At 37.8% G+C, this 26,225-nt stretch overlaps 1 protein-coding gene and 1 long non-coding RNA gene across 5 annotated transcripts; one reads left to right on the top strand and one right to left on the bottom strand.

Moving 5' to 3' along the window:
• Positions 1 to 801: 801 nt before the first annotated feature.
• On the bottom strand, positions 802 to 12,337 carry LOC103702249 (pumilio homolog 5-like). 4 transcript variants are annotated; one of them, XM_008784580.6, is made up of 10 exons: positions 11,969 to 12,337; positions 9,970 to 10,861; positions 7,520 to 8,955; positions 7,274 to 7,415; positions 7,022 to 7,129; positions 5,539 to 5,751; positions 5,315 to 5,425; positions 2,511 to 2,705; positions 1,292 to 1,463; positions 802 to 1,173 (listed from the first exon to the last, which is right to left on the bottom strand). In XM_008784580.6, exons 2-10 carry the CDS (start codon positions 10,615 to 10,617, stop codon positions 1,154 to 1,156), a joined length of 3,045 nt encoding a protein of 1,014 aa, XP_008782802.4. In that variant the 5' UTR covers positions 10,618 to 10,861; positions 11,969 to 12,337; the 3' UTR covers positions 802 to 1,153. The 4 variants fall into 4 exon arrangements, with proteins under 4 accessions (XP_008782802.4, XP_008782801.4, XP_088563584.2 ...); XM_008784579.6 differs by having other exon boundaries at positions 7,274 to 7,418; positions 9,970 to 10,760; positions 11,969 to 12,195; XM_088707458.2 differs by having other exon boundaries at positions 9,970 to 10,760; positions 11,969 to 12,195.
• Positions 12,338 to 18,806: 6,469 nt separating this feature from the next.
• Positions 18,807 to 20,722, top strand: LOC148700730 (uncharacterized). The gene is made up of 2 exons (XR_015971430.2): positions 18,807 to 19,591; positions 20,205 to 20,722. It is a non-coding gene; the product is annotated as an uncharacterized LOC148700730 (long non-coding RNA).
• Positions 20,723 to 26,225: the final 5,503 nt, after the last annotated feature.

The raw sequence follows: 26,225 nt of genomic DNA, 5'->3' as shown, positions 1-26,225 counted from the left end.
CTGATCTTTGTGAATTGATATGCTTCACAGATCTCGATCATGATAAATTCTAGTAATAACTCATAATATTTTGTTATATATTAGCCAACAATAGACAGAGAAAAGACCGTCCAGAAATGTTATGGATAAAATGTTTCGGGTCTTTTTCTTGTATAATTCTCGTGGTAACGTAACCATGTAGAAATTGAGCTACTAGGGCCTTGAGGAAAGGAAATGCATTCTTTGGCAATTCACCGCCCAAGAATTGAGCCCAAAATCAAAGCAAAATCTGAAAATCAGACCCTAAAACCTCTGATTGCTAGGTAAAAGGGAAACCACTGTGGCAAGCGCCACTACCACAGCCTCCACATTACTGGAAGCTGCATATTAGTCTGAGAAAAAAAGAAATTGTTAAGAGGCATGACTCTCAGATGAGCACAATTTTAAGAGGCTGATCCCCGGGAACAACTGTTATAAAGCATAATCATCAACTCTTGTGGCTTTAGTTCTTAAGTCATTTATTTTCATTTTATTTTGATAAATACTTATTTTGTTTTTTCTCTGCATCATAGCGCACACATACAGTAGCCAGCGATTCCACCAGCAGGAAGTTGACTAGGGGTATCCTGTTCTGATATGCAGTTTTTCCCCACAAGAATCAAATAGAGCTGCCAGCTACTGATCACTTACGCTGCTCTCCAATAATTACTAATAACAAACTCTAAAACCTCCCAACATGCTGCTGCTGACAAGCACAGCCAATTCCACAAATTATATCCTGATACATTATCTATGCATCCAGGCCAGAGCGATCAGTATATCTGTGTCCAATTTCTTATGGAATTGAGGGAGCAACTAATGGATGAACATACCCTCCACAGAAAGGGGTCCAAACTAGATATTGTATAAATACATTTATCATGCCACCTTATATAAGTCATAACACAGATATAGCACACAAGCTATTAGCTTTACAGTATCAAACTACCTACACTACAAGCCCTGACTTGAACATTCTGAAGGCAGTTTCAAGCTGCTGCTAAGAAAATTTTCCAAGGGAGAATCACCAGGATTTGGTTTCTTTCCAATATGATCCTACGCTGAGAGCACTTATGCGAGTTCCACCTAATGCAACATACTGATCGGTGATGTGTGTAATGTTGCTAAACTTTCATTATTCAGATGCATGGGCTTCTACATGGGAGCCAAAATGAGTAATATGGTTAGTAAAAAGATACTTTACACACAACCAACATTTTAAAATTATCAATATAGAATATCAAGATTTTAACATCAAGAAAATAGTACACACCTTCGACACATAGCTGTTCAACCCGAGCAACAATGTGCTTCCCATACGTGTATTTCTTCAGGGCTTGTAGATGAATTTTTATGCGATTAACCAAAACTTCACGTTGTTTATCAGAACTGGTTTCAAGGATCTTCTGAACCACATAGTTTGCAAATTGATCCTTCATCATTACCTACAAGATAAATGCCAGAATATAACAACTTCAAAACCATAAGGGACGGTAAAGAATTCATGTGATATAAAGCACAAGAAAAGTCCACAAAATGCATTTATTATCCTAGGCCAAGTGGAACTTCTGTACAGCACAGCCGCTGTTGTTCCAACGTACAATTACAGAAAAAAAAATAGAAGAAAGAAGTGTTCAGAGATGCTATCGAAACAGAAAGGAACTCGTAGAAAAATTATTGTAGGATACTATAAAACGTCAATTAATTTCCTAAACCTCTTGAAGCATTGCCAACAAATGATCGAGGAGAGAGATATACACAGATTCCAATGAATTCATCATCCAAATGGAGGAAAGAAAGCTGGCGCTATCTTGATGCTTCTTTAAATTACATGGTAGAATAAATGATCACATTATATGTCAGTTTAATCAAACCATAAACCTTTTACACCTTCACCGCAGGACACGGTGAGTTGAAGCATCATATCTCTTAAATATTACATCTGTAACTAGTCCCTACGATGCATCCAATAAGTACATTGCATGATGCATCAGTTGAAATAACATCAGCAGGCTGCCTCTGATAACTGGCAGGCCAACAACTTGAATCATTTAATCTATGATGACCATGGCTGATAACATACCATTAATACAGTGAATATATTATATGCACTGTATTTACAGCTCATATCAAGGTAAAGTAGTGTATGAATACTTAGAATAATTCTACATGAAAAAAATTGTATGAGCATATTCTAGCAGTGGCCTCTTCTGATATGCTAGCATGGATTATTAAGGATGAGAGCACATAATTTTTGTGAGCAAATATAAGTTTTATCCTGTGATTTTGGTGATAAGAAGTGACAACCATCATTCTTCATCCATTTTTCCACTGATCATGAAATAGGAAGTATCAGACAACGCATACCACATAACTAGCAAAAGCAACACATTTTTCAATTTTCTAGAGGGATCTGTCCTAGCAAGCATTAATTACATAATTGTAAAAATATGCAGATGCCGATCATCAATTATTGAACAGTGCAAGCATACCAGTAAGTTATCGTTTCCTTCACTCTGTCCAACTATTTCCTCAATCAAGTGCTCCCGTTCTGCAGTATTACCATGTTCAAGACACTTCTCAATAACATTAGATGCAAATTTATGCTGGCTCATCTGTACAACTTGTCCAGCTAGTTTGCTAATAATTTGGCTTTTCTCGTGTGGCTTTCCCCTCTCCAAAACATGCTGCGAGTAATGTACTTACATTAGACTTGGCTGTGCCGAACAAATAATAATTTCTTTTTACATTTCAAATATCAGATAAAAACAAATCAAAACAGAGGTGAAAAATATAAAAAGAAATTCTGAGCTGCATCAAGAACAGCTGTCCATAACAATAAGATGTACAAGATTTTAATATATGCGCTATCATCTACATACGAGACATCCCGATACAATGGTCAAATGCGATAATGAGCGGGCATTATTCGGTGTCCAGTCCTCATATCCTCAACACTAATTGGAGTTACCAAGTACAGAAGGAAAAGAGAAGTGGCATGAATTGGTGGAAGTCATTGCTGCTTGAATCTCAAGTCTTTCAGGAAACCGGCAACCACCTAAAAATGTGATAAATGGTATGCATATAATATTTGGATTGCAAAATCTGTAGACTTCAAAATCCTTCTGCTTTTTCATACCTTCTTATGGGAGATATCACATGGATAAGCTGGCTAGCTGTTCGAAAAGGCTCGTAAAGCATGAGGTGTCCTAACCTTCTATTGAAATATAATTATGATGAATCAATTTCGGGAAAATGTACTTAAGATGTATATTGCACCAATATGATGCACTTTAGCCTTTACAAGCTAAGATAAATGCAGGAAGGGGAGAAGAGAGAGAGGGACAACTGGAGGAGAAATAAAAATGGGGCTCTGAAAAGACACCTTATGAGATAAACATCAAAACAATCTCTAACTTCCCATATGTATCTGTCCTTGCCAACTCCATATTTATAGTTCCAAGGGCACACAAACAGCATAATGCATTGAATTCTAGAAGAAAATTTTGTGCGTGTGGATATCTGTTATGAAATTTAAAAAGTGGATAACTTGTTAGAATATTTTATGGCTGGTTGTTTTACTACATTCACACCTTTTCCATAATTTGTGCCATCATTGCGTTCATAAAACATAATGCTCCATTATGGTGAGCCATGTATTGCATCCAATCACAGGGAGAATATATGAATGCATAGAGCATTATAAGATAAGCGAAGTGTTTGCTAACATTGACTTCTCAAAATAAAGCATTTATAGCTTTTACTTCAACGGTTCAACATTTATCCACTATTCAAGGTGACATCAGTAGCATTTAGAAAAACAAGATTTTAGGTGGTATAAGACCATAAAAATATCCCAGGAAGCAATAAAATGTGGTTACCAATAATAAAAAAGAGAAATTTAGGCTACATGAGGTTTGCTCATAAGGAGATGGATATCTATGTACTGAAAGATAAGTTCTCATCCCCTATACTAAAAAAGATGCAGAGCATGAATGCAGGTGCCGGCACAGCAATATGAAACTACCAAGTGTTCTCCCCTGGCATAGGATTGTTCATTAGTAAATTTTGACAGGACAATGAGGTTAATGTCAAGAAAATATATTTGATGTCTTCTAGGATGGACACAATTAAAGCTGGAGGATCATCTTTATTTCAAGAAATCCATATTAATTGACTTCATAAAGGTGACCAGTGACAGAAACAATTGATGTGTGGATGGTATGGCCTTGCTTTCCCTTGAAGACTAGTTGACCAGTGAGAAACTCATTGTTGTCACATATAATAAAGCCTTGTATTTTAGTGTTGGAAGTTTCCATAAAATATCATATAATAAAAATCAAAAAAATACTATAGCTACATGCTGGCATCAAAATTGAAAGCTAAATAACCATCAATTGCTTTAGATTTGGATACAGTTTGGTCATATGGCTCATATTAACATTTTTTTTGCACTTACAGTTTACCTCCTTGTTTCTCTGCTCTCTTGAAGAACTCATGCCTTTAGCAATGTAAAAAAAGAAAGGACGAAAGCTTTTTCCCCCTTCAGAATAACGTAATATATGAATACCAGCCACCAAATCAAAAGGATTGAATGCTGGCAGTTGCCATGTCATACCATAACCAAGATGTTATGAAACAAGACTTGTGAGATACTAGCACAGGTATCATATTATTTTTGACTCGTAATAAACTGAACCACTATGATAGTACAAATAGCAGAATAGAGAAATAAAGTTTAATGTAACTAATTAAGATGCAAAAATAAACCCCTAGTCACATTTATTTGTTTTGATATGACTGATATGTACCCTATTTGCTTCAACCACAATTCCTTCAAAAAAAAATAAAATCCAACGTCGAGCATAGGAAACCATGTATGGAAATGGTAAATGCAGAATTGAAAAGGGTAAAACAATTCTGGTTTTTAAGCATTATCCAGTCAATCATCTAGCATTAGTAATAGACATTCAGAAACTACTTGTTAGCAGAATAAAACAACAGCAAAATTGATAAATTGGACTTTAAATGGAATCTTCAATGGAATACATATTGGTCTGTTTACTTCTTTATAAGTATTGTTTAATTTACAAAGCTAAGCATACATTGCGGGACCATTCTGTGATGCCAGAATTGTAATTGAAAAAAAAAATGAGAAGCATTTCTAATTTGGACTTCGCGGAATTAGAAAACATCTTTCCTGAATAATGAGGATCAACAGGATAAGGGAGAGATTATTTGTCAATTTGACAGCAGAAATAGAACACATGGTGGGGAAAGGTGAAATGAACATCACCTGGGTAACATAATTGCCATACTGGTCTTGGGCAAGTTGGCAAGCTGATTGCAATATCTCATCCACAATGCACTGACTTTGCGAATCATCAGTACAGTGCTCCAGGACTCTCTACATCAGGTAACATGAAAACATCTGCCTCAGGAAATCAAAGACAAAACAAGATAGAGAACTCCAAGACAAGGGTGGGTAGGGAGTGGTGAATTCTTTAAGACTTTTCTTACCTGAATTACTCGGCAACCATATGGATGCATAGAAAGTGTTGCAACTTGACCACGAAAAGCAGAAATGATAAAACCAATTTTCCCTGTTGGTACACACTCAATGCACTTTTGTATTACATGGTTACCATTTTGATCACGCACACATCGCATAACATGTCCATCAAGTTCTTGGACAAGCTGTGTTTTCTGATCAAGATCAATAACCTCAAGGGCCTACAGTGAGCATAAACTAGAATCAGAGAAAATACATTAACCTGGGTTACTTCAGACGAATGCTACAGTTTGACGATTTTCTCCTTCTCAGACAGAACCAAGGGGGCGAAATTATGCTTCATATTTTATTTCATTTGATTCGAGCTTGTTAACTCAAAAGGTTAAACTAACAAAAGTTTGAAAATAGATTCCTTTACTCTTAAAGCACACAAGTACCAATGGTACTTTTTTTTATTACTCCCTCCGAGCTCCCATGTGCCCTCTTAAGCTCTAATTTTCCCTTTGCGGCGAAACATCCTAAGCAAAATAGCTCATATAATTCTCAAATTTATAAATCCCAAACCTCTGAAATGCTAAATAGTAGAAACTATTAAATCAGAAGTGAAATCCTCCAAAGCACACTCGATAGTTTTGAATATGCAATATTAAAAATATAATCAAAAGAAAATTCACAGAAAAGGATTGCTTTTACACATTCTTTCGTATCAAGTCAATTAGCTTCATACATACCTAATCACCAGCATCATCCCACAACTTTTTCTCACTAGATGCTTTGATGCCTCCAAATGCCTCATCCATGGTCATGTCCCACATCATCATCCTAGATCATGTTCTGGATGCAATGCCAATGGCTATAAGGACCAATAAGCTGCTAACTTGACCCAAAGTCTTGGGCCTCAAAAATGAGCCTAATTAGCTATAGCATCTCAGTTGGATTCCGGAACAAGACCACCAAAATCTCTTAGGGTCCATTTGGTTGGGGGTAATTTAGCACGGAAAAATAAATCCCATGTCAGATGACCATGTTTGGCACCAAAAATAAATTTAAGAGATAATAAAATAAATGGTGGATCCCATATCTATTTTTCTGAGAGAGAAGATAAAACAAATACCACCAAGGAGATGATATTTGTTTTCCCACGTTGGATTACCAAGTGGAGGTAATATAAAAATATCATTTCTTAACGAAAATGCCCTCATTTATATTATAGTACTATTATATTAATTGTATTATAGAATTAATATTTAATTATATTAATATATATTATATTAATATTATATTAGTATATTATAAATATATTAATATATTTATTAATAGATAATTAACAAATATTTATTAATTATCAATAAATCCAACATAGGGTTCAAATTTTTTCACAATGTTACTTGTTCATGGCATCTAAAAACACTCCAAATTCCAATAAACCAAATAAAAAGGATTAGAGTTGCAAAACTGATAGCTATAAGAGAGCATGAAGCACTAGAGTACCTTTTGAATCACACGGCAGCCATACATCTGAAGACTCAATGGCAAGATATGGCCAGCAAGCTTATTAGCAAGTTCTTTTCTCTGTTCAGAACTTCCATGCTCAAAAAACTGTAAAGACAAAAAGTTGATCCACAAGACCTTATCACATTCATAAACAAACTTTCAAGCATTCCACAACGATGAAACCACAAAATAATCATTTTATAATTAAATTATTATTTAAAATAAAAAATACACATGGGAGCATTATACCTTTTGGATAACATAATTCCCAAAAACATCAATCATCAATGTTGAAGCGTGTGGAAGAACCTCTTTAAAGACGGATGCCTTCTCTTCCATACTACAGGTTTCTAACTTTTGCTGAATAAATCGACTCCCATGCTGGTCAGCACTGCTGCCAAAAATAAATGATCAATTATTTTGCTAGTTTATGATACCTCCAACCATGCAGTCAAGATGAGACCAAATCAAAAGAATCCAAAAATTATAACTTACCTGAATTCAACAATGCGTCCAGCAATATCAGATAGCTCATACCTACGAGCTTTGCTGGATTTTAACTCTTCCAAGAAAGAATATGATTTTGTATCATCAGCCTTCTCGCGCTCCCTTTGTCCCTGCCATCCAGAACAAGAACCTGCAGCTCTTCCAGAGCTGAATGGCAACCTAGTATTATCATTTCTCCTTCCTGAAAAGTTTGTCCCAGCCACAGGTGATCCTTGATATACTGGACTGGCTAGTGGAGAGGTTGGGTATGGCATTAGCACACCAATATTTGGAGGGCTTCCATAATAATTAGGACCAACAGTTCCCCCTTTTCTAGCAGTCGAGGCACTGACACCACCAGTACTAACAATCTGCCTCTGATCAGGTGAATATGAAGAAAATGATGGCCGCCCCTTATGCGGATCATAATTAACCAGTGTGTTTCCAATGGCATTTCCTCTGGATACCATCGCATCGTACGAACCCGCACCAGCATATGTGTCTACAGAAGGATGCTGAAAGTAAGGCACATATAAAGGATCAGGAAAAGTAGGCTGAAATGCCACACCAAGTTGTCCATAGATCTTATAGAAGTGTTGTAAATCAACTCCTGGAACAATATTTCCGCCAGTGGCAACTCCAGAAGCTCTAGCACTGAAATTTGGACTCCCAGGACTGTCAAATGGCACAGGAATAGCACTATGAGAAGGATAGCTAGTCATTAATGGTGGCATGACTGGGGTGTTAAAAGCGTATCCACTTATGCCGAATTGAGGAGGAAATAGACTAGAAGTTTGCAAATTAGGATAATATGGAGTTCCATAAGCAGCTGCAGAAGCATATAACGGTGGTGTAATGCCAGTGGATTGCAGTACTGGCTGTACTTCAACTGAGGATGACTTTGATTGCCCATGAGAAGAATGATCTGCAGGAGAACGATGCATTCCTTGATGCATCATTTGAGACTGATCAATCTGTGCTTGAGATAAGGCTTGTGCATCCAAGCCAATTTGTTGAGGACGTTGCCGTGCATGCTGATTTCTGTGTCCATCATTAGATATCTTTAAACTATTAATCTCATCTTTGATGCTGCCAATATTTGAACCAGCCAAACCACTAGGTACAATACCCCTGTCCAAATTGGTATCATCACTGCTTGAGCCTCCTCTTAGGCTTGAGTGGGGACTTACCGTTCTGCTAGAGGATGTTGAGGATGAAACTGAGACAGCAGCAAGATCACCATTTGATATTGAGTTGATTGAATGCACAGCTGGGATAGGTGTACAAGCACGACCCCCCACAGTGAATGTTTTCAACTCTGGATTAGAAGAATCATGCACAATGTTGACACAGCCATCTGAATCAGCGGCTTTTTCTTCCATCCTGCGACTTGATGAGCAAGCCTGATTATTATATACAGGAGATGGTGTCCGAGGAAAATCTTCCTGAAAGATTAAAATAGCAAAGCCTCAAACATCCATATGGTTAAACCATAACCCATATCCACATTTATGGGTAACAATGTATCAAAAGTGACCTATAAATAGTGTGTCCAAAAAGACCTATCTTCAAGCATTAGGACAAACTTTTTATATATAGCATCTGACCATACCTTACCTCACATTGCAATTATGGCAATCACCATAGTCAACGAGCACATGGTATGCAGATGACGATTGGATCATAGTTCCAAAACATGGTTCCACAAAATTCAGCCAGAAAAGGAATGTTTTAACAAAATGTTTCAGTTCTGACCTACCAAAACAAGGTATATACATATTTTAACCCTCAGTTAGGCTCATTTCAAACAAGAAGTCAGCAATTTCATATGGAATACATGGTTATGGATGAAAGCAGGCAGTTTTAATTTTGCTTTTCTCCACAGTATATTATTTTAGTTGGAATCAATCAGAATCCTCAAAAATATATAAAAAATAACATGATGTATGACCATATAACAATAATGACTTGATACCTGCTCCAGGTTGATCACATGAATATCAGTAAAATATAATGTTATCATAAAAAAATCACACTACCAATTTAGACTAACTTGATTAGTCACCACATATGCAATTACTATGGCTGATAATAAAAATCCTAAACTTTAGTTATTTGCTTAAATCATGGTCCAACAATTATCAAATTGTTAAAAAAATCCGGATTACTTCTTGTTTCAATGCGATGTAACATGTTCTCTTACATATTATCTCAGCCAAAACCATCTGACATGTATGGAGCAATGATTTTTTTTAAACTTTGTCTGGCCAAAACATGTTTCAAGACCAAAACTGTAAATTATTCAGAAGTAGGTTCCCATTGGGTCCTACTTCTGAAAAGAACACAAAGCACCATATACCATCAAAGACATAAATATTATGTCTTTGCTAACACAAGATAGATAAACATTTGCACAAGAAGCATGCCAGGGAATTTACTAACTATGATAGGTGCATTACCTGTATCAAATCTACAAGGCTTTTATGGCGCGCCCGCAAAGGTGATGTAAATTGTCCTGGTATAATATCAACATTTTTGTCCTGCCAATTGTTAGTTGCCAGTCTAGGTGACTTATCATCCTCGGGTTCCTCCTTATGGGTAGAGAGGGTAGGTCGAGAGATAAACAAGGATGCTTTGCTGCTGTCATCAAAGGAAGGCATTCTCCAACTGTCCCCAAACCCACCAATATGGTGCATCAGATGCCGGTTCTCCCGTGAGGTCAGAGGCGGAGGAAGCCTTGGGTTTAAATTCACATTGGAGCAGTAGTATGCTAAATAAGCTGGATGGGCACGGCTTTGGTCTTCCAACTCGGAATCTCCGAATGTGTTGCCTAAGTTTTCCAAGCTAGCATCAACATAAGAGGTTTGCAGGTCTTTCAGGATATCAAATGCTGCACGAGAACCTTCCACGCTGGGAGGCGCACTTCCACTACGGCTGGGGCCAGCAGTCTTCCTGTTGCTATCATATTTGTGCCCCTTGAAAAGAAACCCCAACTCTTCTGCAGCTACACTACCTGTAGATGGAGAAAATGTTGCAGTATCCTTACTCACAGGCCAGTTTCCAGCATCAGTGCTTCCTAATAATCTCAACGGATTCTCTGTTGCCATTTATTTCCAGAAGCTAGCTATTTTACAACAGCCACTAAGTATTTGCAGCATCAGATTTGTTTGCACAGTTACGCAATCATGTCACTCCTTGCTGCTTTTGGTTATAATTCCGACAACTCCGCTTAAATTTTGTATATAAGGACCTAAAACATCAATGTCGCAGTACTGTCAGACCAGCTGATGTGCATTTACGTATTCACACAATATTTGATTCAGATAGGGGATCAAATGCCTGGCACGACAACTATACTCCACAAAAACAGGAAATAAACATCAGTCATCCACTTAAACTAGTCAACAATTACATCAACAACTTCAGCAGGTTCACCAACATGATAATTTTAAAAGAGAAAGTTAAAGAACTCACAAAAAAAATTTTATTCTAGAAATATAAAAGTGACTGACTGATTCCATCAAAGGAGAAACAAGCGCAGAATATTGGCAACCAGAAAGTGCACTTAGGAAAGAATTCTTAAGTGCAGTGCCACAAACAGAAGGAACCTCTCAGCGTAATGATTGGTCATCATTGATCAGCTCTCAGACCTGACCATATTCTTAGCAGTGCACTGATCAGTGTGAGCTTACTCATTGAGAACTAAAGTCTCACAACTGAAACAAAGGGACATTAGCTAGGAAAACTATATTTAGTGAAATAGTGAAATTGATAGCAAAAATGCCCCTCATGTATTGAGAGGCACGGAATCTACACAAATCACTAGAAAAAGAAAATCATCCATACTACTAGGCTATAGAGATGTCCTCCATTTCTGTCACATAACACCATAACTTGTAACTATTGCAGGGAAACATAACAGAAGAGGGGCAGAAGATCCAATTGTAGAACCAAGGAAAAAATCAACCATAACAAGCTGGAAGTACATTTCATCAAATCCAATCTATAACATATCCAAGACCTGAGGCAATCAAGAAGTCACGGAACTTACAATACACCTAAATTTCATAATCGATAAACCTTTTGATACCCCAATACATAGAAGAATATAGAGACAAAAACCTTTTTACCGCACAAATTCCACAACTTAAAAGAGACTTCCAAATCCTGATCACACAAAACGTTCCATGTGCCCAAAATCAAAAACCTACACCCAACAGAAACGAAACAAAAAAAGAAAAAACGTTTTTCCAGTCCCAGACGCTCCAAGCGAACAGCCCAAGAAAGAGACCACAATCTCCAATGCCTCCAACCCAATCAAAACCCCGAAGAATCGAACAAACACTCCGAGGACAAAGAAACCGCGAAGAACCCAGGAACAAGAGCTGACTAGCGAACCCTAAGACCATATTCGATAGCAGAAAGAGTCGACTGGGAACGAGAAGGGAGGATTCTCACCTGCTTTCTTGTCGAGGAGAAACCCTAACACTCGCGGGGCCGCCACGAATCCACAGACAGTGATTTCCTGGACCTTTCGTTCCCTTTTCCACTCTCGACTCCAAAAAAGGGAAAACAGGGGGAGGTCTCCTCGCTCGGCCTCTCTCTCTTTATTTCCTTCTCTGCTTGAAACCCAGAATGTCACTTCTAAAACCCTCAATTGCCGGGCTTTTGGAAATTTCTTTGGCAGAGCGACCAAATGACCCAACTGCCCTCTTAAGTCATAACTAAGCAAACCCTCCGCGACGCCGCCCGCGTTATACCGCCCCTGCGGAACTGCGAGAACGAGCCGGCGATACCGCGATATAGGCGACGTAAATGGGAAGGCACACTGAATGGGCGGCGATGATGGCTTCTGACCTGGTCTTGATGCGTGGCAGCATTGGGAATTTCACAAAAGGGAGGAATATTCTCGGTACACTGAAATGGTATTCTGGTATCCTGGGCGACTTATTAGTTAATTACTTAATCAACATAAATATAATCAAGAGGACTTCTTTACCTTATAGGAGATTATGAGTGACTTAATTACGACTAGTTTCCTGTATTAATAATTTAATACGCAAACGAATGACAAAATGACTATACAGCCCTCGAGAGAAGGAGTTGAGGGGGTTCGAGTACGAGGGTGCATCCGTAATTTTAGATCGGATGGTGGGTCCAGGTGGGCGGGGCGAGGCCATACGGCGGACAGGGACTATTTAAACGCCCAGGAGGTGACGTGATGAGATCAGGACCGTACGATGAGCGGCAGAGATTCGATCTCGGGCGTCTTCTCTCTGCTGTCATCTGACCGGGATCGAGTCCATGGAAAGAGAGAGCGGGGTCCTGTGAGACACGTGGTATATATATATATATATATATATATATATATATATGAAGCCAGGTGTCCAAAATTTGGGACCGAAGGCCTTGTCCTTTCTGAACGGCCCCCGCTTCCCCGTTGTGCTACGGACGGCTGGGGCCTCACGTGTCGGACCTCATATTTGTCTTCTCTAAGAGGCGACGCACGTGTACCGGGAATGATGAGAGCGCGCGCGCGCGAGAGAGAGAGGGAGAGAGTGGTGTTTGGGTGGGAATGATGGTTCCAACCTTGGAGCGAGTGTGGCGACTGGGCTTGCAATCATAGCTGCCAGCTGCTTTCGGATCGCTGGACAAACGGAAACGAGGGATTAATGGGAAGAGGAAGGGAGAGAGAGAGAGAGAGAAGTTTTAGTTTTGAGCTCCCATGGCAGAGTAGTGAAACTTATCAGAGAACGCTTTAGGAGTCCGAAAAATAATTGGGGTTGAGAAATAATTTTATGAAAAATTATGTGATAATAAAATTGGTATTACATATTTTGGTATAAAATATTTTTGACTTTTTTTTTTATAAATTTAACTAATTTCCTTGTGTGTATATATATAGATAGATATATGTATATATGTATATATGTATATATTTAATTTTTTATGTGCTTCTCTACTTAAGACTATCAATGAATGAAAAAACAAATATAGGTGGCATCCAAGAATGATCTAGTATCTCCACTTTTTTCTCAACTCGCAGATAGTTCTAGTTCAATGTCTTAATTAAGAATAACTAACTTAAAATTCGTTCATTTGACTTTACTTTCGTTCTCTATTTTGTTTTCAAAAATCAAAAAGCAAAATTAGACTAAATCGATTAAATATATTATAAAACTATTTTATGGTTAAAAATATTTTCAATTTTTAGAGTTTTTGGTGGCAAAGATTTATTTTCTAAAACTAAAAATAAATGCAATAAATGGTAGATGTTTCATGCAAATGTTGTCATGCTTTAGGAGACTGCTCCACAGCACTCAAGTATCCTATGTAACATCAGATAAAAACAAGATAAAATCAAGAGTTGGAATGAAAATGCATCCAAAAGGAAACCAGTTTGACTGCTTGGAACTAAACTAACTTTTACAGTAACTGCAGGCTAACACAAATGACAAGGACAACAAATAAAATTACAGCAGAAAGTAAATTGAAGGAAAAGGAATTTTTCAAGAAGAATAAGATTAGAATAATATCAAAAGATAGTGTTTTGTTCTTGCATAGCAATCTAACATAAACAAACTGAAGTTATAATTTATTATCAAAAAAAAGATAATATCTAGAACACTTTAAAATTTATTATTTTCTAATTTTATTCGACATATCCGCATTAAAAGATTCAAAACTATATAAATCATCTGCTTTAGTTTTAAAAAAACCCTCAGAAAAATCTCAAAATCCTGAGATTTCCAATTCCTCTTCATAAGTCTCTCCCACCGTAAAATCCAACCAAAGAAGCCCATGCAATAGAAATGCCGCCACTTTTTAATAAGGCTACAAATGGGTCGAATCGACCCGTGACCCGACCCGATCCGAATTTTAGGACCCGCGGGTCTGGGTCAAGTCCTAAAATTGAACCCGAATCATTTTCTGGATTAGGCTTGAGTTTACCGAAAGAATCCGATCCGATCAGAATGACCCAGAGAGAAAGAGAGAAAGCAAAAAAAAAGTTTTTTTTTTGTGCCTGTGGGTCGTGGCACTATTGGTCGTTTTGAAGTGAATCTAAAGGAACCTCAGCCCCTCAAAATTCTCTCTCGATCTATTGCACTGTTGATACCTCTGGTGCCTCGGTAGCTGGTTTTTTTTTTTTCCTTCTGTTTTTTGGTTTTTGCTTCTTTTAACTTTTGCAGGGAGAAAGTGAGGGAACACTGAACTCAATATGGATCATGTGCCAGTTTTCTGCAATGGAATTGGATTTTGGAAGAAGGTCTGGGATTTTTTTTGTCCTCGTGAGAGGGGAGCTGGGAGACACCAAGTTCCGTCCAATCAGTCATATAGATAAAAAATAGTGTGATATGAAATTTGGCTTGTAGACCGACTTAGTTAGCAAGTCATGGGTCTATCTGTTCTGACCGGAGGTCAATTGCACGTCTTTCAAGTCATGGGCAGCCAGCGCCTTATAATTATGATATGACTAAATTAGATTTGTCCAAATTCTTTTCCAAAAGCTTAAAAAAAAGAACCCGACTCAGATCCGAATCCAACCCGACTCGACCCCAACCCGACCTGATCCGATCTTCAACCGGATCGGTAATTGACTCAGATCCGAATCCGATCCGACTCGAATCCAATCCAATCTGACCCGATCTTCAACCGGGCTGGATCTGCGTCCACAATTAGATCCCAAACAAAAAAACCGGATCGGATCGGATTCTGCACTTAGGATCCGACCCGACCCGATCCATTTGCACTCCTATCTTTTAAGAAACGATAAATTGTCTTAGGACCCTGCAAATCCGAACCAGATATGAGAAAAATTCCAATGCAGAAATAAATTAGAAGGGCTAAGCTAACTATGGACCGTTTCAATCAAAAGAAAACAATAGCGCCCAAATAAAACAAGCTTCGTACGGCATGGGGCCGACCATAGCTTGACACCAGATAAATTTGTGGGAAACGGATATTGCTAGCTGATCCACTCATAATGTAATTCGAGTCTGGGTCAATGACCTTTGCTTGCAAAATAATCCTGCATCAGACTCTGCACGCCATGTGAAATCCAAGAATGATGGCCGCCTCATTAGTGCTTTGGTTCTTCCCTTCTAAAGAACTCGACGGGCAGCAGCGAAAAGGGTGCTACAAGCGTAGAAAGAGTTAGTGCAATCTGCTCGAAAATAAACTAAGTTATGGACGGATTTGGTTGCAGAAAATGTCGAATTGTAAATCGGTCCAGTCTAAAGCCCGATTAAAAATAAATATAGTTTAGACCCAAGACCTTACCTATGATTAGTTCTACTCAAAAACTAACGTGGTCTCAAGTCCATTTGTTTTTTTGAAAAAATGTCGCGAGGTCACAAAAATGCAGGATAAATAAAAATGATGGTTTAATTTGCGCACGATGTCTCATGTCTCTTACAATCGATGACCATCCCATGGACGGATCTCACAAAATAATTTCTTGGATACACTATTTACACAATAATAGCAAGAAAGGACTGGGGTTACTTCTTTCCAACGAAAGAGGAGATCATCTTCTTTTGCATGTATTTACTGTTGGATTGCACAATGATCGTTTTGAGATCTATACAAATGATAAAGTTAAAAAGCCTGGAATGCTTGAGGACCTGTGCGGGGCACGATCCAATACGATCCAATAATCTTTATTTTACATAAAAGATACAACCCGAGCCTAAAAAAAAAAAAAAAAAAAAAGGAGGTACATGAACAACCCAAAACCAACCTCTCCACTTCAATCCTCTAATGAATACCTCATGTCATGTCCCTCTTATGCTAACATTCTTTTCCCAGCTCGAAGCATCTACCCCGGAATGCCATCAGCCATCACCCACAGGACGAAGTCATCATTCTGAAGAGCCCACCGACTCTCGATTGCTGATTAAGATGTACTGGTCTAGAGTTGGCCTCGACTCGATCCATTATCAACTGGATCTTGGTGAGACTAGGCCGAACTCGGCCTCCAAAATGGGAGCCCACACGGACTTTGATTCGATGCCCAGTAAGGGCAGCCCTAGGCCCAACGAGTAGCAGACGTGGACAAATCGATCGGTCCATTGACTTTGGGAAGTGGAAAGCCCAAAGCGAAAAGCCCAGTAAAGTGATGATGGCCCGCTCTTCAGTTTAAGCATGTTTTATGTGTACTGGTTATCATGCGTGTACAAAACTACAAATACACGCGACTGCTAAAGACATCGGATTTAGAAATTTTAACGAGAGTCCAAATTACAAGAAAAAAAATAATTAACTTTTTCAACGCAGGAATGCCTCTTTCTTCTCCCATAAATGATCTTTAAGGTGTATTTTTAGATTTTTTTTTAAAAAAAATAAATTGGATACATTTTCACTTAGTGATTCTAAGTTAGAGTATCTTTTCTCTATTCTTTTTTAGAAATTTTTAATTTTTAAGTTAGGATATCCTTTTTAGAAATTTTTAATTTTTTACTAAATTGGATACTCTTTCACTTATTGATTTTAAGTTAGAATGTCTTTTCTTTTTATTCTTAAAATCTGGCAATGTTAGAATCCCTCCTCCAACTATAGAAGCCTGGCATGTTTTAAACTTTTAAGAGCAAAATTTAATTAGGATTGCTATTGGATTTTTTTTTTTTTGAATCATAAATAGAGTCATTTGACGAGGATTATCTTCAAAATTGAAAAATTAAGCAGCTTTATAGTAAAAATAAATCCATTTTAAGATCTTCAATGCATGGTATTTTAAACCTAGTTCAGCCTTGGCTAGAGAAAGAAATGAAGCTTTCTTTCCTATAGGCAATGCTACTACTTTGCCTTTATAGTATTTGAAGTACTTTGTTCCATGTTTATTTATGAGCCCATCAATAAATATTCCAATAATTGAAGCAGTCAGGTTAATGTGAGCATGAGATGGTCTATATTTGTTTTTTCATTCAAAGACCAGAATATCTTTCTAGCCATATATTTCATTACGTACTATATTATATGTTGAGCTTAACTCATCTTTATTACCCACCATCCTTTCCTTCGGAACATTTCTTATATTCTAGTCTTGTGCATCAGACATCCTTCAACTAGTATCATACGGCGACGAAGCCCTTTGTGATCAGAAAGAAGTTGATGGAGAAAGTAAGAAACAAATTCGAGACTCTCCCACAGAAACTTTTCTAAATAGTGTGTAACATAGAAAGTAACCCAGCCAGCAATACTATTCGCTTTCCGATAGATATGAATGGCCCGGATGAAAACAAACCCTCCTACAAGCCTGCAGATATTTTGAAGCAGCAGGTGCTGGTCAACACGGCTGTGCTAACCCTGAATCTAATCGATCACCGTGGACGAGTCACCTTCAAAATAGATATTGTCCGCACGCAAAACTATAATATTTATTTATCATTTTTTTTTTTGCTTTAACGGTTAATCATATAATGCGCGTACAAACACATCCAATAAAATCAAAAAATATAAGCTCACGGAGTGTCCGAGACAACCCCCTGACCACAGGGTACTCTCTGAATAGCTAGTCACATAAGTAGCCGCCCTGTCAGCAGTCCTGTTGACATCTCTAAATATATGTTTGGCTTGAAAGATACGATATTTATCAATTCATAAATTAAAAAAATAAAAGCATGAAATCCAACATCAAATATTTTTAACCAAGTATACTCGGATCAGCCGCGTGCGATGAATGCACGACAAAGGCCTACCAGTCCACTCAGCCAACCAATCCGGGGATAAAGATCGCATAAAATCCCTCAAGCTCAAACGGGTTATTTTTTTTAAAAAAAAGGAGCACATTTTTCAGCGGCCCTCGTCAATGTCGAAGGGCCATTTGAGCAAAGTGACGCGGCGGAGACCGTAGAATTGGGGAGCCACACCGGCCCATATGATCCAAGTTTGTGGTCTATATTGTCCGCCGCACCCACAGGCTGACTCCTTGATTCCAATCCTGCACGGGAAATGCTCGCTAAAAAGCAAGTTGACAAAAGACAGGAATAAGAATATCGGCGATCCACAAACTTTAATTACGAATCTCTACAAACTTTAATTGAGACGTTGCAAATCCAAAGTACACCAAGTCCACGATATTTCTTATACTAAAAAATTGGAACAAATGTCTCGAAAATTGCTACAGAAAAATTATAGCATGATAACGTTATTAGCACACAATCATTGTGTAAAGTTGGTAAGGATTATTTTGTACATAAACTTTGGATAATTAATGGTAATTAACATTCTCCACTTTGACATCATGCATTCTTTCGACAAATTCCTGGTATGAGATCCCGGGAAACCACCTAACGCACGAAATCGGGGGGTTATCAACCACTCTTCCCAATTACGGCTGCCTTTGAATGAGCCGCCGAAGTCAAGATCTCTCAATGTCGGTCCCGAATCTATTCTTTAGATCGTTGGCTGGCGCAAGCCCCCCTCCATATCTCAAGCTTTCCTCCAATGAGGAGGATTCTATTTCCTCAAGAGCCTAACAAACGTTTTAGAAAAGGCAACTGACTATGGGAAGTGGGGCACCCCAACCCACCACTATCCCATAAAACAAGGCAAAACTGGCCCGTTTTCAGCCGCAGCATGTCCACCCAAAAAAGAAAAACAGACGGATTGGCATCACAAATCACACACACAGAGCCTGTGAGAATTTCTTCAAGATCTCTCCATGCCATTCCACTGGCTTTCTATGGCCGACTTGGAACATTGAGTCGCCATTGAAACAGCCGGCCGTGCCTATAAATACCACCTCCATAAGCAGACCAGCTGTGCCAAAAAAAAAAGAAAAGAAAAGAGGGGACAAAGGATTGCGAGATGGTGAAAGAGAGGAGAGAGTGCTGCAAACCTACCTGTTCGGAAGATGAGAACGAGAGCTGCGACGGAGCTCGTCGGAGGCCTTACGTGAAGAGGCGGAGAGTGGAATGCAGCCAAGGATGACTTGCCGGCATTAGTTTCGGAAGGGGCTGCCTCAGTTCGGTAGGTTGCCGGCAAGTTGTCCTTGGCTACCTTCTGCTCTCTTCTTCTCACATAAGGCCTTTGCATGATTCAAACACTGCCCCCCGCTTGCAGAAGAACTTCGGTGGCGCGGTAAGTTACGTACCTGAAAAGTTTAGACTTCTCCATCATGAAGGTTGTCTGTTATTATTATTTTTTTATAATTTCATGGCTAGATGTTTATATATCTTGATGATTTTTTACTTTCTCTTAAAAGAGTAAAAAACCATGAATATACATGAAGAATGGAACATTTGATCACGAAATTGAAAAAAAAAAAAAAAGATTAATTAGGTAGAATTAATAATCCGTCAAGTATGTCTGTTTCCGGGTCCTTAAAATGTTTTACTGGTTCATAGCCATTATTAACTCAAAGAACTCTAGAGGAATGGGAAAGAACAAAATGCAAAACAAGATCCAGCATACGTCGACTGTGAAAACAAGGGAAGAAGATGAAATCTATGTATCTTGTATTGAATGTTACAACAATATGTACATTGATATATAGCCTAGCAACAATATAGCTGGTAAGGAAAGTGTATCAAGACTCATAAAGAAATTATCGATGATATGGTAAATATGCTTAACATCAACCAACATAGAATAAAATCTACCACTCAGATGTTCCCACAGCAGATTATGTAAAGAAGACATCTTGGTGGATCGGGTTTATCAACTGCTTATCTGTCTTTTTTTTTTGATGAAGATCAACTGCTTTCTGTCAAGTCTCAGGATATATAGTGTTCAAGCCTACACACCATGTCTTGTTTGTGAATAATTGACTTAGCTTTCATTTATTTCATTATGCTTCTTATGTGCATTTTATGCTATTTAATTCCTTTTCTAGTTCAAGCTTGGTTCACTGCTAGCCATTTGGAAATGAAAGCCTACTTCAGTGGATTATGGAGTACTTGTGAAAGATGTTATTGCCGTCTGACCAGACCAGCGCATTGCCGACAAAGATCGGCATGAAACTTTTATCCAAATATACTTTGTCTACGATGCTCATTATTCAAGCAGATACGAAGCAGAGAGTAGGAGCTGATGTTGAGTTGTGTCAAGCATACAACAAACATATTGCATAGGGGAGTTCAAAATTATGATTATGTCAGAGGATGATCATGTGTTTGCCCATTACTACAATATTCAGTATAGATAAATCATGTCGAAGGGAATAATAAGGACTTTTTTCAAAAGTTAAATAAGTAGTTCCAATTCAAATACTACAGGCATGTAATGCATGTGAGTAAAGAATTCAATGCATGTAAGCTCCTGCAGCACTATCGCTTGCTTCTTACCTAGTCCAAAACCTTCGGCGACCAATCGATAATAATTTTTGTGGTTAAAAAATGAGCAGTTTACTCAATGTCAAAAAAATTGACACCACAACAGCAGCAATTTGGTTTCTGCAACTTCTCTGGTGGAGGCATGAGTTCTTGAACTATCTTTGGCTAAATTTCTTCACTACAGTCTAGGATTTGCACAAAAAAAAATTGCCAACGAGCAAGCTTTAGCATTCAAAGAACTAAATTACCTATAAGCTCATGGCGAAAACTGGTGAAGTCAATAATTCCAATTCGAATGACCATAATTACAGTTTAAATTAAAACCTTACAACCTTCACAAAACACCTGAAGTCCAAGTATGAATATTGCCTGCTAAAATGCCAGCCCTCTTTTATAGTTGAAACAAGGATCTTGCTCGTACAATATTTACACTCAGCAAGTATGATTAAAAATGCCTAAATAAAGATAATTCAGGTGAAGGAATACGTGTGTTGCATTCTTTTGCTAGCAGTAGTTGTAGCCAAGAATTACAACCTTCTCCAATTCCATTTATAACTGCTCTGGATTGACATAACAAAAACCATAACATGGTATGATCAACTTTACTGTCATCAATTTGCTTTAAGATTTTTTACAGACATTCTATTTTGCTGATGGCCTGTGTTAATTATGTTTGATATTGAGGCTGAGCATTCTACATGTGCACCATGACATGGGAAATCATAGTGAGGTGTTAAATTTCTTTTTGCCCACTTCATTGTATCTAAGCATATAGTGCTACCAATAACAACAAATCTTGGATAATCCATTAAGTAGCAAAAGAATGTATAATGAGATTTTTACTGTTTTCATAATTTTTGGTTTTATTCAGCATATTCTTGAAATAACATTATAAAAATAACCACAAGAATTCGAAAACACATTAAAAGGATGAACAACCTAAAAGTCACTATGCCATGAGAGCACCCAACGAAAACAGCAAATTTTGAATAGAAAATCCACTTAATTATTGATTTTGCAAAAAATAGTCCAATTTATTTTTTTTGCAGAAAAATACAAATTTAGCCGTCCTCAGATGATTTTGCTACTGGGTATAAGTATAATACAGATAATAAGCAAAATCAAAACTTCCATTACACATTTGCTAAATGCCCAACAAATATGTTTTGAACATCCGAAGCACATTTGTTTTGACTACTGTCTGCCTCTTACTTAGATCCAGGGGCAAAATTGTTGGGGGACACCTAAAAAATATGTACGTTCTGAAAAAAAAAGAGAGGATAAATTTGACATTTCATTTAAAAATCAATAATTAAGCGGATATTTTTTTTATGCAAACTCCACATGGAAATGTAAATTTTTTTAGAATACAGACAAGAAAAACATTTCACCTCTCGTATTTTAAATGTTATCCCAAATCTATCGAAATACTGAGAGATACTTGAAAAAGGAGACAGATTTAAGTGACCTGGTATTAAATCATCCATAACCCCAAAAGCCCTAGTGAAAGATACACTGAATTCAGTCAATGCATGCTCTGCCAACACTCACCAATATGCATATCATCTTTTAAGATATCAGTTGAGCATTTAAACTCAACCATGAAGAGAATAATGCTTTTAGAGAGAATAACCAACAGCTCATCGCCAAAACAATGCCTTCAGATGAAAAAGTTGTAGGCATCAAGAAAAAAATGCAATGACAAGTTATTCGATGGATGCCTATTTGGTCAACATTCACTGAACCAAGGAACCACAAGTTCAATTTTTTTTTACTTGATTAAAATAATGAATTCCGATCATGATATAAATTTCTGTGCTCCCTTGACATAGGAGTTGATTAATCATATCCGTGACCTCAAGATTTTTCAGAACCCTAAAATTGCTCGTAGTCACGTGTAAAGATTGAAAAAAAATATAAAATATAAAAATAAATCTACCTTATTTTATTAGCTTAAGCTTTTAGAACAAGTGGTGATTTCAACATGGTATCAGAGTAGACGTTCTAAGTTCACATGTTAGGCTCGCCCATTAAAAAAAAGTCCTGCCCATATGTAAGGGGGAGCGTAAGAAAATATAAAATATATAAATAAATCTACCTCAAGTGGTGATTTCAACATAGTATCAGAGCGGAGGTCCTGAGTTCGAACCCTGTCTCCGCTCTCTTTAACCCCATTATTAAAAAAATTTCACATGTTGGGCTCGCCCATTAAAAAAAAGTCGAGCCCATATATGAGGAGGAGTGTAAGAAAATATAAAATATATAAATAAATCTACCTCGTCCTATGAACTTAAGCTTTTTAGGACAAGTGGTGATTTCAACATGGTATCAGAGCAGAGGTTCTGAATTCGAACCCTGTCTCCGCACTCTTTAACCCCATTATTAAAAAAATTTCACATGTTGGGCTCGCCCATTAAAAAAAAGTCCAGCCCATATGTAAGAGGGAGTGTAAGAAAATATATAATATATAAATAAATCTACCTTGTCCTATGAACATAAGCTTTTGGGACAAGTGGTGATTTCAACAAAGATGCAAACCATTTTAGTCGAAACTCCGACATAAAGCATTGTCAAAGTTCTCCTCTAAGAGAGAATATTATAACTGCATAGCACAATTTAGTGGCAAATGTTCGCCTCCTCAGAAGAAAATGCACCTCAAATAGGGCTAGAAGTTTTTTCAGCATTGTACTGTGGAACTTTTTTTACACAAAGGAATTAAAGTTTCATACATTCTCCATAGCATTATTCAGCATATAATGAGCAACATGTTGGACTAACTTTTCCACGTGTAATATTCTATGCTCTATGTCCCATATGATTCTACTGTCTTTAGCTTACTTATAGACATGTTCTTGGCTTCAAACAGAATGATAGCATCCTTGAAAAATATTTGCATTCTTTCATTTCTAAAGAAGGCTTTCCAAATTCTCTTTTATCATGACATCCACCATTCTTTTACTTATAATTATTACAAAACTCAAATTGCAGCAGTTTTGCCAACCATTCATTCAACTAGCAGCTGCAGATAACACCTATAATGCTTGATTTCCTTCTAGGTTCAACAGCACAAGTGAAAAGCAACTACTATAAACCTCCATGTAAAATTATATTAATCATGCTAATGGTTTGAACAGCAAGCTTGACCTACCAAGAGGCAAGTGTGGGTGTAGATCAGCAGTACTAATTATAATTTAATTTGGGTGTGGACTATAGTTAGTTACCGATTATCGTATACTCTGGCTTCTTGTAGTTACCAGCAAACAACTCGATTTGTCACGAGCCTATGATTGCCAATTATTCGATACAGGCACAAAGCAAGCAATACTTGAATTAGATGGAAACGTTGCATGATAGTTTTACCTTAGAACTAAGATCTGAAATGAATACATGGCCATATAAACCAGAAGTAAAATACCAATTGGCTTGGAGATCGCTAGGAAAGTATAGTCCCAACCCTCTTATATCAGATTCAAAAAATATGAAATCAGCAGAATCTGTCACCTGAACACTGCAACATCACCTTGAGAGAGAGCCTGTCTTATTTGCCAGAATGGTGCGCTGGAGTGAACTGCTAATTAATAACTCTTTCAAAATCTCCCTTGCATCTTTCAATGTCTTAACTTCTCCTCCAAAAACTTCCAGGATAAACTACAAACGTGTCCTTGTCGCTCCAATTCTACCAGGATATCATTGCCTTCAATACCTCAAATGCACTATGCTGTTAGCTTTCTCCAACTGCACCTCAATCTCCACAATACTTCAGTTGACTACATCAAGCAGCTCAGCACCCTAATCTCATGAGCTCAATACCAGCGCCAGTGTAGGCTAGGCAATTCAAATCTTTAACAACTGCTCATTTCCTGTCATTTTAGTTTCTCTGAATTTGGTGTTAAAACTGTTGTCATCGTTCCAAATGATGATACCAAGTAATTTTAGTCCTCCATAAGATAGATGAGAAATCATCAGCGTGCAGTCTTTGCTATTGCAAATAATAATAATAATAATAAAAACAGTATGTTTATAAAAAAAAAAGTATGCATTAGAACAACCTTCCCTAGTATTAGAGGATCACTTAAACATCTATGACAGCACAATCATCCAAAGAGCCGAATAAACACTAAATTTTTATATAAGCATCAACCACCAATGAACAATCTATCATCATATGTAGGTCCACTTCTTAATCAATGCAACAAACTCGTTCATGGCAAATATCCTTGTGATAGTCGAAGGGACAACAACAAGATGTGGTTCATGCAAAGGCAGTATATAATTAACATGTTATTGGGGCAATGGAACTGTTTTTCGATGAATACTGAAAGCAGGTCTAGTACAGACCCACTCACTGCTTTTCGATGAATACTGAAAGCAGGTCCAGTACTACCTCAATCAGGAAAGCCCTACTTATCAGCATCACATAAGTGTCATGAATCTACTAGCCAGCTGGGCTGCTGATAACTTAATTCTTGGACTCGAACGGAATAGCAATTCCAATGACATTGCCGGGATATACTGAAAGCCAAGTGTACGAGACGATCCTATCCCAGGCCAAAACTGGCCAGCGGACTGCACCATTACCACATAAGAATGAGGTCTGACCATGTTCACCGGAGCCAACATTAGAAAGTCCAGGAGTCCTAAAACACGAGGAGATCACCTCATGCAATTATGAGGAAGTACAGCAAAAGGAATATCAACCCCACTATTCTCGGCACAAATGCCTTCGACAAAAACCAAATTTCTAGTGGATTCCATCCATCGGGATAACATATAAAGCATGGGCCCTCGCATATCTCATTTTACAGCCAAGATTTTATTCCCAAGAATATTTAATAAATGTTTTAGGGGAAGTTGACTCATGTAGGGGTAACCCGGACATTTTAGTGGCCCGGACATTCGCTTTCAAATGCTGTAGATCTTCCCAAACGAGGAATGCCTTTTGGTGATACGAGGAGGAGTTATCTTTGCAGTTGAATTAACAAATCGCTTGTCTGAAAGGTGAAGCAGGCATTTGCTGTTGACCAATTCTGTCTCCTTTTAACCATCCTAGTTTTCAGCGTGAAACCATCCATTCTCCATTAAGCACCGAGCCGCTTCCTCATTTGCTCTTTGTTTGGGAGCATTCGCTGATCCCGCTGAAAAGTTCGCTTCCTCTTTTGAGTCTCAACTATTGTAATCAACAAACTAGTTGCCATGTGAAGCTTTATTTGAGAAGGAACTGAATGCTGCTGCCCATTAAATTTTTGTACGTTTACACAGCAGCAGCAATCTTTCAGGGGCTTGCGCTTGCGAAAAGAGCTCATTCAAGTTAATTTTATGGTACAAAAGGTACTCGGTGGCTGAAGTAGTCATCCAGAGATGCAGTGAAGGCTTGACGATTTTGTTGAGTGGCAGCCATACAACTAAATTTTCAGATATCTCATACATTCAGATCAAACTAA

Source organism: Phoenix dactylifera, chromosome 11, assembly GCF_051530095.1.
Source record: "Phoenix dactylifera cultivar Ajwa chromosome 11, Ajwa_hap1_PhDact_Kaust_v1.1, whole genome shotgun sequence".
Taxonomy (NCBI): Eukaryota; Viridiplantae; Streptophyta; class Magnoliopsida; order Arecales; family Arecaceae; genus Phoenix; species Phoenix dactylifera.
Note: the sequence above shows the minus strand (reverse complement) of the source record. Positions and strands in the feature narration are given on the sequence as shown.